The 15,435-nt window shown below is 42.1% G+C and overlaps 1 protein-coding gene across 1 annotated transcript in view; it reads left to right on the forward strand.

Annotated features, from left to right (window-relative positions):
* Positions 1-15,435, forward strand: part of LOC148015516 (CBL-interacting protein kinase 32-like) — a 30,762-nt gene that overhangs the window by 2,078 nt on the left and 13,249 nt on the right. Inside the window, exons 3-7 of the mRNA XM_087665629.1 lie at positions 7,454-7,525; positions 7,624-7,731; positions 7,825-7,905; positions 9,027-9,080; positions 9,156-9,281. Of these exons, the coding sequence (XP_087521755.1) occupies positions 7,454-7,525; positions 7,624-7,731; positions 7,825-7,905; positions 9,027-9,080; positions 9,156-9,281 (441 nt within the window). The remainder of the gene's footprint in view (positions 1-7,453; positions 7,526-7,623; positions 7,732-7,824; positions 7,906-9,026; positions 9,081-9,155; positions 9,282-15,435) is intronic.

Raw genomic sequence — 15,435 nt, forward strand, 5'->3', positions numbered from 1 at the left:
CAGTAGGTTGGCTTGATATGCTGGCCAATCATATACATTCACACTGTGAGTATACTTATGTGTGAATATCGGGAAATGACTCAATTATGGTCCCAAACTCCTTTACTGAGTCTCTTCTGACTGCATCAAATTGAGATTTGAATACCACTACTACTCAGTTAATGACACACACAATTTTGCAAGTTTCTTACCTTGCTGCGAATCAATTTCTATGCAAACTTCTATCCAGGGATTTGCTGTTGCTCTTTTGCTGAAGGATCTGTTTTGTGGGAGCTGGATCTGATTCTGGAAGTGGAATTGATCCTGAAGTCTGGAGTCTACCGTGGAACTGGGATGTACTACTAAATCAGATTCTGTTGGAGAAGGAAATAAAAAGTAGCCTGAAGAAGGAATTGGAGAAGATACTATAGGAAGCTAGACAACTTGTGCCAATGGGGTAGTAAAATCTATAATATAGATAGACTGTAATGAAGGAGAATTACTACTAAGAGAGAGGACAAATTCTAGACACTGAAAACTGAAATTTGATCCTGAGTGAGTTTTGCCAACTGAATTGAACCCTACAAACCCTATAAGTGAGGCAATGGGTTATTCATAAACCAAACACTTCATAATGTCCTGCTTAGATATCTTAGAATTTTAGATTTCTCTCTGTTACAAAGATGTGCATAGTTGTTCTTTATGCAACTGTTTGACCTATCTTCTTCTGTCTTAAATATAATCAAGTTTGTTCAACTTTTCTCCATGTCACATAGTATCAGAGCGTAATGCTCCCTCAGTGCACACCCAAAGAGGTGTTCGGGTGGGTATTTAATGCATGGGAAATTTGTGCAACCCCCAATTTTGCATTTTCAGCACAGCGCCTTCTCCATTACACAAGTCAGCATCTTATCAGCCACATCATCTTGGACTGTTTCTGTGTCAGGGTGCATCAGCTTCAGCCCTGCACTGACCTAGTGCAATCATGCACTGACCGCATTTGACAGTTCCTAAATTTTGTTCAGGTTCTGACTGGCTACAATGATCATGCACTGATCAAGTCTGATAATGGCTATTTTGAGCTCCATAAAAGTCATTGGTTTTATCCTTAGCTTTCAGCCTGATCGTGGATTTGAACCCAAATGCAGAGTGGCTAATGTAGAAGAGGCTTGAGGGCAGCGTATGCACAACAATCCCATAGCTGTAGAATAAAAATCATGGCGTAGCAGCAAGTGTAAGAACATAACAGGGGATTCAGAGGGATGGCCAATCCATCTCAATATTGCAAGAGAGCAGCAAATACTTTGCATTCACATGACAGCTATGTAAAGTGTGGTATGGCAAACAGAGAAAATGCTAAGTGTATGACGACATGTAGAAGATGGCAGCAGTAAACGCAGGTCCAGCAGGCTGGAAACGCAGATCTGGCTGTAGAAGATGACATCAGTGCTCCATGCAGTGGTAGGAGGCTGGGCAGCTGCTGGGTGGCTTGTATATGCAGAAAACACAGGCTGGAAACTATGGACAGCAGCAGGCGACCTCTGATCAGAAAAATGCAGCAGTGGTTGTGCCTCCAATCAGGTTGACTGCAGCAAATCTAATGTCACCAGGCTGTAGCAGGTGTCACCAGCCTGTGGCGGCCCTTGAATCAACTTGTGGCAGTTGGGACAGGTCATGGACAGCAGAAAACTGATTTGGGAGCAGCTTTGTGTGAAGATCCTCCACTACTAATGAAACCAGCCTTCCTTTCGTGGATGGGTGGTAAATCCCTGATTACAACTTAATTACAGCAGCAAACAATAAATGCAAATCTGAAAATACAAATTTACCTACTGATCTTGGACAATGCTCACCCGATTGGGCCCAAAAATTGGCGCCCCTTTCAGTATTTCTTTAGCTTTATTATTGAAGAAGTTGATTTACAATGGGATTCTCCCGATCCCCTTTGCAATCCAAACTCCCCTTGCTGTCCAAAGTGACGTGAAGAAACTCTGAATTTTCTCTCTCTATAGCTTTCTCTCTCATCTCCTAGCCATTTCACACCCTTGCTCCGAAGATCTCAGCATTTGGACCCGTGGAGTCTGAGAAATTGCAAATTTCTCTGCTGTAAACCCTAATTTACAGTAGAAATTAGGGTTTAGGAGGAGCCTTTGGAAGCGTGCCAGAAATTGGAGGCTCCAAGACTTGGATTCTGTCAAAGTGCAGCGATGCGGAAGCATAGGACAAAGACTGAGAGAGAGTGAACACAGAGAGGAGAGAGAAAGAAAAGGAGACAGTGTAAACGCAGAAATTTGCGGTGTAGTATGCTGTATAAGAGTATAGAAATATACAACGGGGCAGAGGAAATATCTGCGTATGTATCCGACTTGATGACCTCGATCTCTGTCAGCCTGAGCACAGTCTATCTCAGCCAATAGATCTCAAGATCATAATTTGAAATCACTGAATAATGTGTCAACAATGTGTTGGAGAACTGGTATATAAAGTAGAAATAAAAGGCATAAAAATAACCAAGCCGGTTGCATTAAATGTAGCCGATTGCAATAAAATAATGCCAAATAATTGTCTGATTGCACCGCAAGTTGCCACTTGGCACCTGCGCAGTCTGCTGACGTAGCATTGTACTCTGCCTGCTGCTGACGTGGCTTCTGCCCTTTGCCGTATTGCTGTAGCAAACCCTAACTGAGCAGAAACCCTAACACAACCTGTCCAGGGGATGACTCTACCGCTAACACCCCCTCTTAGATCCTGGACGAGGCATCAGACTGAGGGATTTGGAATGCTGCCAAAGAAGAGCCTGGGGAAGCACATTCGTAAACAAATTTGTAAGATTATCCTCCGTCTTGCAATACGCCATATCAATGGTGCCATCCAGAAGCTTCTCCCGAATGAAGTGATACTGGATCTCAACATGCTTCGTCCGGGCATGGAATACAAGATTCCGTACCAAGGCAATGCAACTCTCATTGTCGCACCGCAGAAGAGTAGGACGAGTCTGGGGGCAGCCAAGCTCCTCCAACAATCTCCGAAGCCACACAACCTCACATGTGGTGGAAGACGCAGCCCGATACTCTACCTTAGTAGAAGAAAGGTCTACCGTGGGCTACTTCTTGCTACTCCAAGAGATAACACCTGTATCCAAGGTAAAATAATAGCCTGTAGTAGACCGTCGGTGGTCCACATCGCTGGCCCAGTCCAAGTCACTCAAACTTGCAAGAACCAGATCTGAAGCATCTGAACCTGCGGGATAAGAAATCCCTAAGTCAGAGGTCCCCCTCAAATACCGAAGAATCCTCAGGGCAGCCTGCCAATGCATTTGTTTGGGTTCAGTCATGAACCCTGCCAAAAGACCCACAGCAAAACAAAGATCAACACGAGTGTTGAGAAGCCAAATCAAGGATCCAATCAAGTGATGGTAGCATGAAGCATCCATCACGAGAGAATCTGAGTGTGAAGTGGCCTTCCAATTCGGATTCATAGGAGTAGTAATGGGCTGACAAGTCTCCATCTCAAAAGTCACCAAGAGCTCCTGAGTGTACCTCTGCTGAGAGATGAAAATCCCTCTCTGAGACTGATAAATCTCGTGACCCAAGAAGAAATGAAGAAGCCCCAAATCCGTCATCTCGAATGCTTGATGTAAAGGTGTCTTGGTCTCTCAGACCTGCTGTGCATGATCCCCTATTAGAATCAAATCTTCAACATATAACACGAACAACACATGACCAACCTCAGAAGTGTGCACATAAAGCTGCGGATCGGCCTTAGAGCATCGATATTCCAACTTCGACTGAAGAAACGAGTCAATCTTCTTGTTTCATGCATCGGAGCTTGCTTGAGGCCATACAAGGCCTTCTTCAATCTGTAAACTTTTCCATCCGAGGATCCAAAGCGAGGAGGCTGCTCAATATAGACCTCCTTCTGCAAGTCACCATTGAGAAAGGCCGACTTCACATCCAACTGATAAGCAGGTCATCTCCTATAGCCAGCCAAGGCAAGAATAGCTCGAATAGTCGCCATACGAGCAGTGGGGGCAAAAGTATCATGGAAGTCAATACCTGGGCGCTGAGCAAAACCTTTAGCAACAAGGCGAGCCTTGTGCTTGTCCAAAGAACCATCGCTAAGGTACTTGGTCTTGAAGACCCACTTGACACCAATCACCTTCTTGTGAGAGAGACGAGGCACAAGAGACCAAGTGCCATTCCTCTCAATAGCCTTTAACTCGGCTGAAAACTGCGGGTGAAGGGTTTCTCAACAGGGTGTGCCTAAGGGTGAAGGACCTTCCGGTGTGATATGTGAAGACATGAAAGGTGTAGTTAATGGATACTCAAAGGAAGGTGCAATCGAACTAGTGGGTGGGATGAGTGGGAGATTAAATGGATGCGTTATTTGTGTAGTAGTGGAAATGAGTTAGGTTCCTTTCGTCCGTTAAATGCAAATGAAAAAAAAGATGATTCGCCATAATCAAATTGACCATGAGATGTAAAAGTTGAAGAAAAACATGAAGGAGCACTCATCGATAAATCTTGTAACTTTTGCTTATCTTTTTTTGAGTTCAAATGGAAAAATCTATCCTCTTTAGGGCTTATGAACCAATACTTGGTACGAAGAGTTCCTTCATCTTGAGCATCACCAATATCTTGCAGAAAAGAGGAAGTAAATTCAAAAGATTAAAAGTATTGATATGCATGCTTAACATAGGAGTGAATGAAGGTGGAGAAGTGTATGGAAAAGATGAAAGAGGTAGAGATGGACATGATTGTGGTAGAGAAAAATGATTTGTACTCCATGCCAAATTCCATGTCAGGGTGATTAGTCCTTGTGGAGCTTTCGTCCTTCATGCAAAATCATTAGACCGGTGCTCTGAATCTAAAGGGGACAACTGAAATTTACCTTCAATGAGATGTTGAGCTCGATACATGAGGATGAGATCATATTTTGCTCATGAGATCTCGTATGGTCTATGGAGTCACTATGATAGTTCGAAGACTCTTTGGCCATGTTGGAAGGAGGAGTAAGTTGTGAAGCCCAAGTCTGCTTCTTATGAAGGGCTTTTAGATCAAAGGTCGCGGTTTTGTGGAAGAGAACCTTGCTCTGATACCATGTGAAGAAGTATCCTAATGTAGAAACATTAATGAAAGCATACAACAAAATATAAACTCAATAGAACATAGTTAGGGTTAGGGTAACTTAGAGACAATGAACATAGTGGAAATTTGAACGAATAAATGAATATTGAATATACAATGCTCATGCAACAAACAAACAGTGCAAGGAATGAATGTTGTACCTTGAACTTGTGTCCCGAGGACTGAGGCAGAGGTAATGAGCGGAACAGTGCGTTGTACTCCTGACAGATCTCAAAATGAAGCATGGAAGCCTCCAAGATGTTTGACAATAGCAAGCGCAATATGGGTGATACCGGATTAGTGTCGAATAGGTAGAGGAGAGAGAAAACTGCAAGCTAGTAGGTTGATGACGATGTGGCAGGTTGAGGGCAGCAAAAATGCAAGTTTGATGATGTGGTAGGCTGACAGCAGTAAAAACACAAGTATGATGACATGGTAGTCCATATAACAGCTGCATCTGCATGATGAATGCTGTAAATAGGTGCCGAAAGGGTGTAGGCAGTGTCGGGCAGCTTCATTGAGATGTCCTTTGTGAATGGCAGTGTGGGCAGCGAAGCTAGAGGGCTTGAAACTTGCAAAAATGAGATTGGGCTGAATGGAGGGCAAACTACCTATTTATAGAAAGTTTCAGGACCTTGTAGCATGCACCGTTTTAAACTCTCTCGATCTGTGCATTGGGTTTTCATTGATTAAGAATTTTTGGGGCTGTTTCAGAGGCTAATTTAGCATGTAATGCTAATCGTTATTTAGCGCAATACCAACAATCTACAAAACAAGGATAGGCTGAGTGGTGGGTAGCATGTCTATTTATAGATGAGTGGATCCTCCCAAATTAGGGTTTGGCTTATGGGATATAGATCCTCTCTAGGAATGCATTTTTTAAAATGAAAGTTTGGTAATTTACATGTTTTGGGGCTGTTTAAAAGAGCTAATCAGTTTATAATGCATTTTTAGCTCAACACCCCCTCTTGGGCCCTAAACTAGAACCAGGAAGGGATTGCAAAGCATAGCTTAATTAAGCCCATAATCACCCCAAGGCATCCCACCCCAAAGCAGTCGGGATATTGGGCCAGGGGTACATGTTGATTGCCCAAGGACCTACCAAGACTATGGAGGCAATGGTTATCTTAACAAGGAATCCCAAAGGGTCACCCCAAGGTCGAGGCATTGGACAAAGGGTGGTCATTGGCTGCCCAACGGCCTACCAAGACCTAAAAAGGTGGATGGAACCACTTTGAACTTCTTGTTTTAAAAGTTTAATCGAGATGCAATAGAAAACTTGGTTTTTTAATGCAACTCGAGGTGGTGTACCATGGACCTTTCCCAAAATGTGTTTATATGCTTTGCAGTTTCCATAACTTGCAAGGTACATTTACAATAAGTTGAAGAGTGAGGGATGCTGGAGAAGGTATTGAGTGAGATTCAGAATATGCAGCTTCCATTAAGCAATGTCTCGATGGCCAATGGCAATGAATGTTTCAGGTTTTCTAAATGATAAGCTTTTTACAAAGAAGGAAAACTCAAGGGGATGACATGGGTATCCTTGGGCATAGGAGGCATGCTCATTCATTAGAGATATGATTTTGTATGTATGACAATTTGCTGAATGGGGTCCCTTTTCTTTGGGCTTATCTTCACTTTTTGTACTAATTTCTTTTTTGAAAGTCTGGCATTCTACCATCATTGCAGGGGAAGTATGAAATCATTATCCATTTTGGCATATATAGTGTGCAAATGCCCTTCATTTTCCTTGGGATTGTGTTTGGCTTTCTTTGGCAGTCTGAATTGCCAGGGATTATGCTTAGCTGCAAGCGCCTTTGTAAACTATCTTAGACTCTTTGTAAAACATCAACTTTGTATTAGATTGATGGGACCCAGCATATTTTGTATCCATGATAACCTTGAAATTCTTTGTGAAGTTTCACACTTTGCAGTTGAACACCTTACACATGTGGCTGAAAACCGGCTATATTTTGCATCCTAACATTGCCACATACCGTGGCATCCATAGCCTGAAACAGTGAACCAGCCCCAAAATAACCTGGATGTGCAGATGGCAAAGGAATTGGTTGCTGTCCGTAAGAAGCATGTTATACATTATGCCTTTGTGGGTGAGCAAACAGCTGAACTAAAGGTCCCTATACATTCGACATCACTAGTGGTAGTAGATTATAATTAATGGACAGTGGTTCTATCTGCATTTGCAGGCGTGTGCTTCTTTGTACATAACATGAGCACATTTGATCATATGCCAAATTCTAGTCCATAATGCAGTTTGGAAAATGAATTGTTTTTTATGGATCTCGTAGGATCATGCAAAAATTAACATGTTCATTTTGTAAACATAGGTGATGGCTAGCAGAAATAAGATATATATAGTTTTGGAGTTTGTAACTGGAGGCGAGCTCTTTGATAAAATTGTAAGTTTTTTTTCCAAAGTACCTGCAAGCTACTGCCTCTAGTTATTCGTGTATAGATGTGGATATTCATTCTTCTTATCTGAAGTTATGATTTGAAGGTTGACCAAGGCAGATTACAAGAAAGTGAGGCAAGAGGATATTTTCAGCAGCTCATAAATGCAGTTGACTATTGCCATAGCAGGGGAGTGTATCACAGAGATTTGAAGGTCTGTAATTTATTATTAGGTTTAGGACTAGTGTAGACTCATGGATTTTTTCATGACAATTGGCTGGCTTTCTTTTTTTGGTATTTATCACAGCCAGAAAACTTGCTGCTTGATGCACAAGGTAATTTGAAAGTCTCCGACTTTGGATTAAGTGCACTTTCACAGCAAGTTCGAGTAAGTAGCTCTCTGTCATCTTTTTTTCCTGGTTGTTTTTAATGAAGTTATTTTATATACATGTTTGTAAAATCATGCTGCAAGTTGCATATACTATTGTTGCAATTCAGTAATCTTAAGATTTCAAAATGGTTACAATTGAAGGATGGTTACAGTTGTACCTCCTGCAGTTGAGGAATCTTAAATTTTTGGAATGGTTGCACTTTTTACTCTTGTGGGATCTTAGAAGTTCATGGCTATGTCAATGGGAACTTTAGTGGTTGTTTTGGTGTCAATTTCAGCATTGAGATTATTTAGTAGCACTTCTTTTTACAAGGTCTGTTCCATCCTGAGTCTTTATGTGTTTTGACCTGGTGCTATGCAAAGACATGATGTCATCTGACCTGGATGTATGTAACTCTCATGCTTTTTGTTTTCTGGGATTTGGTATGCTCACATCTTAGAAAAGTGTTGGGTGGTTGTCCTATCTATGCAAGCTTCAGCTTACACATTTGTGGCATCTTATGAGAACATACATCTAAACAAATTACTGATTTTCTTCTTTCTTGTAAGACTTTTGGACCTTGGCTCAATATTTACAAAACCCAGTTTCTAACTCATTTTTCCAGCTGAAACGAGAAAATTCTTGCTAAAGTTTGCTTTGCTGTAGAAATTTTGAGGGCTGATAAACATTTTGTGGTAAAATTCAACATCTTTTTTATTTTTAGTTAAAAAAACCCGGTCATGCACAAACCTTAAAATAAGGATTGGGAAAAGGTCTTTCTCAAGCTCCAACTTGAGAGCTTAAAGTCTTATGAAAACCACCAAACTAGTTAAACTAAACATCTGTCAAATCAATGTGTGCTGGGAATTTTATCAAAGAGATATGGATTCAAGCATGAATCTGTTTATTGATTGTTCAATGTTTCTGTGAATGCTGGTCTAGATCATGGTTATTGCTGGTCCATATCATCAAGCAACTCATTATTGTTGGTTTATTTCATGTCTTGCACTTGTGGATAGTTGCGGCATTCACACTCTTGGTTGCTTTGCACTTGTGGATTGTTCTGCCATTCTCAGTTGGTTTACAGGATATATGTCTCTATCTCTAACATCATCTTGAATCTCATTGATTTTTGAAGGAGGATGGCTTGCTTCACACTGCTTGTGGAACCCCAAACTATGTAGCCCCTGAGGTGTTTATCATTCCTGTTGTACATGCATTTGTGTTTATGTCTATAGATAAGTTACTAAATCTAGCACTATATCAGGTCATAAATGATCAAGGTTACAGCGGTGCAACTGCAGATCTATGGTCTTGTGGTGTTATTCTGTACGTTTTGATGGCAGGCTATCTGCCGTTTGACGAAGAAAATACTATGATGCTATACACCAAGGTAAACTTTTTGGGCCTGCTAAGTAGACCATTGAATTTGTTAGCATTGGGCCACAAGGGCATGCTTATGTAATTGTTTGCCTTGCTTGTTCGAGCTTTAGAGAATCACTCCAAACTGGAATCAGCTGGACATGTGCTACAATTAATATTCTACAGCTCATTTTAACTGCACGAAATGATGATTGACAATGCATGACCTCTCTCTCTCTCTCTCTCTCTCGTGCGCGCACGCGCTGTGCATGTGCACTTGTTTTTCTGTAGGACTATTTTTCCTTAAGAACAAGAGGATAAATGGATATAAAATTATGGGCCACTTTTTTCCATATTAAGTGGCTAACCTAGCAGTAAGCAACTTATTTTATCAACCCACAGACTGGGGTTCAAATCTTCCTTTTTAATTCCCATTACTGGATGACCATATGGGTGTAGGAATTGAATTCAAGACCATTTGGTCACCCATGCATTCAACCTACCAACCGAGCTACACCCATGGATCTCTTTCTCTCTGTCCATGCAAGATAGGGCAGCTCATGAGTGACACCCTCACCTGACCTGCCGCTGGCTGCCTTGTGCTTTGTAAAAACCTACTAGAGACAGCGCAAGGGGGGAGAGAGCACCCCCTTGGGGGACATGATTTTCCAGCCTCCCCTCTAAGTTCAGCAGCAGCAATATGGGCAATAATAAGTCTTTTGCCGCCACTGTCAACACCCTCAGTCCCTCTCCCCATTGGTAAACCATCAGCATGGGAGTCCTATTTGTTACAGGAACTAAGGAAACTACAGGGAGAGATGGCAGCCATGAAGCAAGAAATAATAAAAAAAGAAGAGCAGATTATGTAAGTATAGGAACAAGTGAAAGAAGTGCAGGCTGACCAATAGAAAGTTAAGGAGGAACCCATGCCAGAGAGACTCCAAATGGAGCTGAAGGTCAATTCAAATTCAGCACAATTGTTTCACACAACTGGTCTCAGTAATGAAAGAAAACGAAAGGATTGAGAGCAACAAAAAGGAGATTAGAATTGGAGGGCTCCCCCAGGATGGGACAGGTACAACATTTCACCAGAATTAGAGGGGGATTTCATCCTTGAAATAGATGTATTGGAGGAACAGTTGAGTAAAGCAGTCCCATTTGTGGACTTGGGAGAGCCCATTGGTATAATACCCAAAGGCACACAAGCAAGAGTAATGTATATGGATGTGATAGAGGAAATAGCATTAATGAAGCAAACGGAGTCTCTCCAAGGGATGAAGGTATGGATAGAAGACGAGCTGACTCCACTCCAACCAAAGAATTGACCAACATGTCTAAAGTCAGAGAGGCAAGGAAGAACGGCAAGTGGGCAATGTATAGAGGAGGAAAAGCAATCATTAGAGACTTCCGTACCCCACCTCCCAAGAACTAAATCTATGAAAGATTTGCTATCGGTCACTGAGGAGTATTTAGCCTTGCAAGGTGGTCCTTGCTGATTCACAAGGGATTTCACGTGCCCCTCTTTTGTACACATGTACTGATTTTTGCTATAGTAACACTCTTATGAGTCATGAGAGTGCAATATTACAACTTTATCCCATTTTTTGTTTTCCTTTCGGCTATACGACAAGATGCCGAAAGTGGATTGTAACGATAGATGTATTTGATTAGTCCTTAGATCCCGAGATCAGGGGTCCCCCGAAGGAACTGCAAAATCCTTTGAGTAGCCTGCCAATGCACCATCTTGGTTGACTCATGAACTCGACAAGCACACCTATAGCATAACATAAGTCAACACGAGTGTTGAGAAGTCATATCAAAGAGCCAATGAATTGCCTATAACAGATAGCACCCACCAAAGGAAAATCGGAATGGGCTATGGCCTTCTAGTTTGGATCCATAGGGGTCGTAATAGACTTGCATCCCTCCATCTCATACGTAGTCAAGAGCTCCTACACATACCACTACTGGGAGAGAAAGATCCCCCTGGGAGTCTGATAGATCTCATGACCTAAAAAGAAGTGAAGAAGCCCCATATCCGTCATCTCAAACTTCTCATGAAGTGCTGTCTTTGTCTGCTTGACCATTTGAGCATGGTCATTTGTCACAATTAATTCGTCTGAATAAAGGACAAACAACACACGACCTCTACCTGAGGTGTGTATGTAAAGCTGTGGATCGGCCGTGGAATGCCGATACCCCAATCTCTCTTGGAAGAACAAATCAATCTTCTTGTTCAAAGCTCGGGGAGCCTGCTTAAGGCCATAGAGGGCCTTCCTCAACTTGTACACCTTACCATCAGAAGAATCGAAGCTTAGAGGCTACTCTACATAGATTCTCTCCTTCAACTCCCCATTTAAGAAGGTAGACTTCAAATCCAGTTGATAGACGGGCTAGCTCCTATGGCTAGCCAAGGCAAAAACGACACGAATAGTGGCCATCGGAGTTGTAGGAGCAAAAGTATCATGGAAATCAATGCCTGGGTGTTGGGCAAAACCTTTAGCAACAAGGTGGGCCTTGCGTTTGTCTAACATGCCATCACTGCGGTACTTGAAGCCCCATTTGACTCTAGTTAACTTTTAATGAGAAGGCTTAGGCACAAGATACCAAGTGTCGTTCCTCTCAATCGACTCTAGCTCCTGCTTCATTGCTTTTCGCCAATGATCATGCTGTAAAGCATGCTTCATGGAGGTGGGCTCCCTATCCTGCATGGTATGAGTCATCAAACAGTAATTAGTGTATACAAGCTTGGTGAAATGTGCTTGGTATCTCTGAGAACGTTGTGGACCATCGTGCGGCTGTCACTCCTCGGGGACCCCCTCAATCTTTGCATCATGAAGAGTGTCATGGGCCCAACGAGGAGGAGGCCGGATCTCTCCCGTCACTCCCCATGGGCTAAAGACTTTGAAATGTCCACTGATTGTTGGTGGGGTGCAATCGGAGAGTCCGGTGGTGGAGGAAGAACCTCCTCATGTGAAGAAGAATCCTCAAAAGGCAAGGGCTCCAGAGGTATAGTCGCTGGTGCCCAACTATCTCATGAATCGCCAAAAAACAGGGTGTATCTTACCTCCTTTTGAGGGTGGAATCCCCATGAACTGAACATTACGGCTTTTGTAGACATCTTGCTTTATGGGATTATACAATTAGTAACCTTGGGATTGCGAGTTATAGTCCACAAAACCCTGGTCGTTTGGAAGCCGCTTCAAATTTGTCATACTATGGTTTCGAGATGTGAACATAGGCATCACACCCAAAAACCCTGAAATAAGAGACATGTGGCTTAGATCCAAAATATGCCTCATAAGGTGTCATACCAACAACAAGAGAAGTAGGAGAGCGATTAAGGATGTTGATTGCAGTAGCCACAACCTCAACCCATAGACACTTCGGTGTCTGTCTATGTTCCATCATGGTATGGGCCATCTTGATCACACTGCGATTCTTCTGCTCCAAGATGCCATTCTCCTAAGGGGTGTTCGTGTTGGCTAACTCCTAGTGGATACCACGATCTGCACAAAAACGAGCAAGCTCATTAGAAACAAATTCTCCGCCCTTATTTGATTGTGAGGTCTTTAGTTTCTGACCCAAGCGATTCTTCTTTAAGAGTAATCAATCCGTGAAGTTGGAGAAGGGCTTCGACTTTAGCTTCAAAAAATAAACCCATGTCATCTTGCTGTAATCATCCACAATTAGCGTGAAATACAAGCTCCCTTTAAGGGACTCCGTTCGCATCAGCCCACAAAGATGGGTAGAAACAAGATCCAAGGATGCGGAAGACCACCTCGAAGCCTTGTTGGGAAGAGCATCATGAGTTTGCTTCCCATGGATGTAGGATACTCACGTGTGAGAGGTGAGAGAATGCATAAGGATTGAAGCTCCAGCTCAGCTGCAAGTACAAGTAATAGTGAAGAGAGTGTGATAGCATTACACCCGATGTAATAACCTCTAGAGTGTAAGGTGCAAGTATAGAGTACAACCCTTAAACCTTAGGGTTATAAGAGGGTGTTCACATCCAAAGAGTGTAAAACACGATAAGTGCCTAAATTGTGTAACATACGCACATAAAATAAAAGGAAATAAATATGGGGAAAAAAACCTCTTGTACGGAGAGTAAAAAGTGCCCCAGTGTCCTACCACGGATCATCAACACTCCTCTATGAGCGTAGGTGTGAGTCATCCCAACAAATCCCCTTGGAGTGAAGAGTGATCAATATACAAGGGTCATCCACCAAAGTAGATCAAATTTAAAGCATTGCAGAATGCTTCAAATTTATAACGAGGAAGAACTTTGGTGAAGATGTCTACCACATTACTGGTGGTAGGACAATAGACAAGGCTGATATTACCTGCATGTAGCCTCTCTTTGACAAAGTGGTAGTGAATCTCAATGTGTTTCGTGCGTGCATGAAACACTGGGTTCCATGCCACTGCAATTGCACTTAGAATGTCAGTGAACTCCATGATAGATACATCCAAATCAGCTAACAAGCGTATAAAGCCCTACGATTCAACTATGGGAGTGAAAGTTGCCTTGTATTTAGCTTCACATGAGTGGCAATAGTGGATTGTTTCTTGCTAAGCCAAGAGACGCAAGATGAGCCAAGAAAGAAACAATTACCAAGAGTGGAGTGACGAGAATCATAGTCACCAGCCCAATCAGAATCACTGTAAGCATGTAAGTGCAGTGGTCTGCCATTAGCATAAAGTAATCCAAGAGTCCTAGTACCCTGCGAGTAACGGAAAACACGCTTGATAGCTTGGCAATGTGACAGGCGTGGCTGATGCAAATATTTGCTTAGGGTTGAAATTGCAAACTGTATGTTTGGCCTTATGTTGCATAAGTAAATAAGACATCCAACTGTTGGAGCATATGTATGGATATCAAACAAGTCACTGCCATTATGCAATGATAGCTTTAGTCCAGGTTCCATTGGTGTACAAACGGGCTTGCAATCTTGTAAGCCAAATCTCTCAAGAAGTTTACCAATGTATCTAGACTGTGACAATCCAATGCCTCTAGCATCATGAATGAAATGAATGCCCAAGTAATAATGCAAAGGCCCTAAACCAGACATCTCAAAAGTTTTTTGCAAATTTAGTTTGAATATTGAAATTTGATTTTCGTGTGTCCCTTTAAGCAAAAGGTCATCAACATATAGAGATATGACTAGCAAGGATCCCTCCTCTTTACATATGTAAAGGGTAGACTCTGATGAGCTGTTTATGAACCCTTGGCTTAGTAAAAAGGCATTAATCTTTGCATACCAGGCTCAAGGAGCTTGCTTCAAACCATATAAAGCCTTTTTCAATTTGGACACCAAGTGTTCAGATCCCACAACTGCAAAATCAATGGGCTGCTGTACATACACTTCTTCTTGAAATTCCCCATTTATAAATGTAGTCTTTATATCAAGCTGATGCACAGTCCATCCATAATGGGTAGCCAAAGCAACCATAGACCTAATGGTAGTCATGCGGGATGTAGGAGCAAATGTCTCCTCATAGTCAATGCCTTTCTTTTGTGTGTAGCCTTTAGCCACAAGCCTAGCCTTATATTCGTCAATGGATCCATTTGCATTTCTTTTCAGCTTATAGACCCATTTTTTACCAATGGCTTTCTTCCCAACAAGCAAGGACACTAAATCCCATGTTTGATTCTTTATGATGGAATCAAACTCAGCTTGCATTGCTGCCATCCAATGCTCTCTATGTTGTGCATCCTCAAAACATTCAGGCTCCTTGTCATCAAGTGTATGTGCTGCCATAACAAACTCCATGGTATGCGCACCATCATGCATACGAGCTTGCCTTCTAGTACGACCGGCAATAGGAGCATCCAAATGACTATCTTTCATAGTCCGCAAATACCATCTAGGCATCTGCCTTGCCTCTTGACTGTGTATAAGCTCTTGTTGAATTTCAAATTCAGCACCTTGCTGAATATTCAGATCAGCCATGGGCTGATTTTTTGCATTACCCAATGGAGTAGCTGGCTGAACATCAAGTTCAGTTGTTGAAACTCTAGCTATGTCATTGAAAGAAACAGGCAGCAGCCCTTCAAATACATCATTGTTAGCTTGATATGTATCAAAACCAGCAAGGGATAATTTTGATTTTTCATTGAAAACCACATCCCAATTGACAAATATCTTCTTAGAGACAGGATCATATAATCTTTATCCTTT

This window comes from Lygodium microphyllum, chromosome 24 (assembly GCF_053477565.2).
Source record: "Lygodium microphyllum isolate KBCC chromosome 24, Lygodium_microphyllum_v1.1.10, whole genome shotgun sequence".
In the NCBI taxonomy this organism is placed as follows: domain Eukaryota; kingdom Viridiplantae; phylum Streptophyta; class Polypodiopsida; order Schizaeales; family Lygodiaceae; genus Lygodium; species Lygodium microphyllum.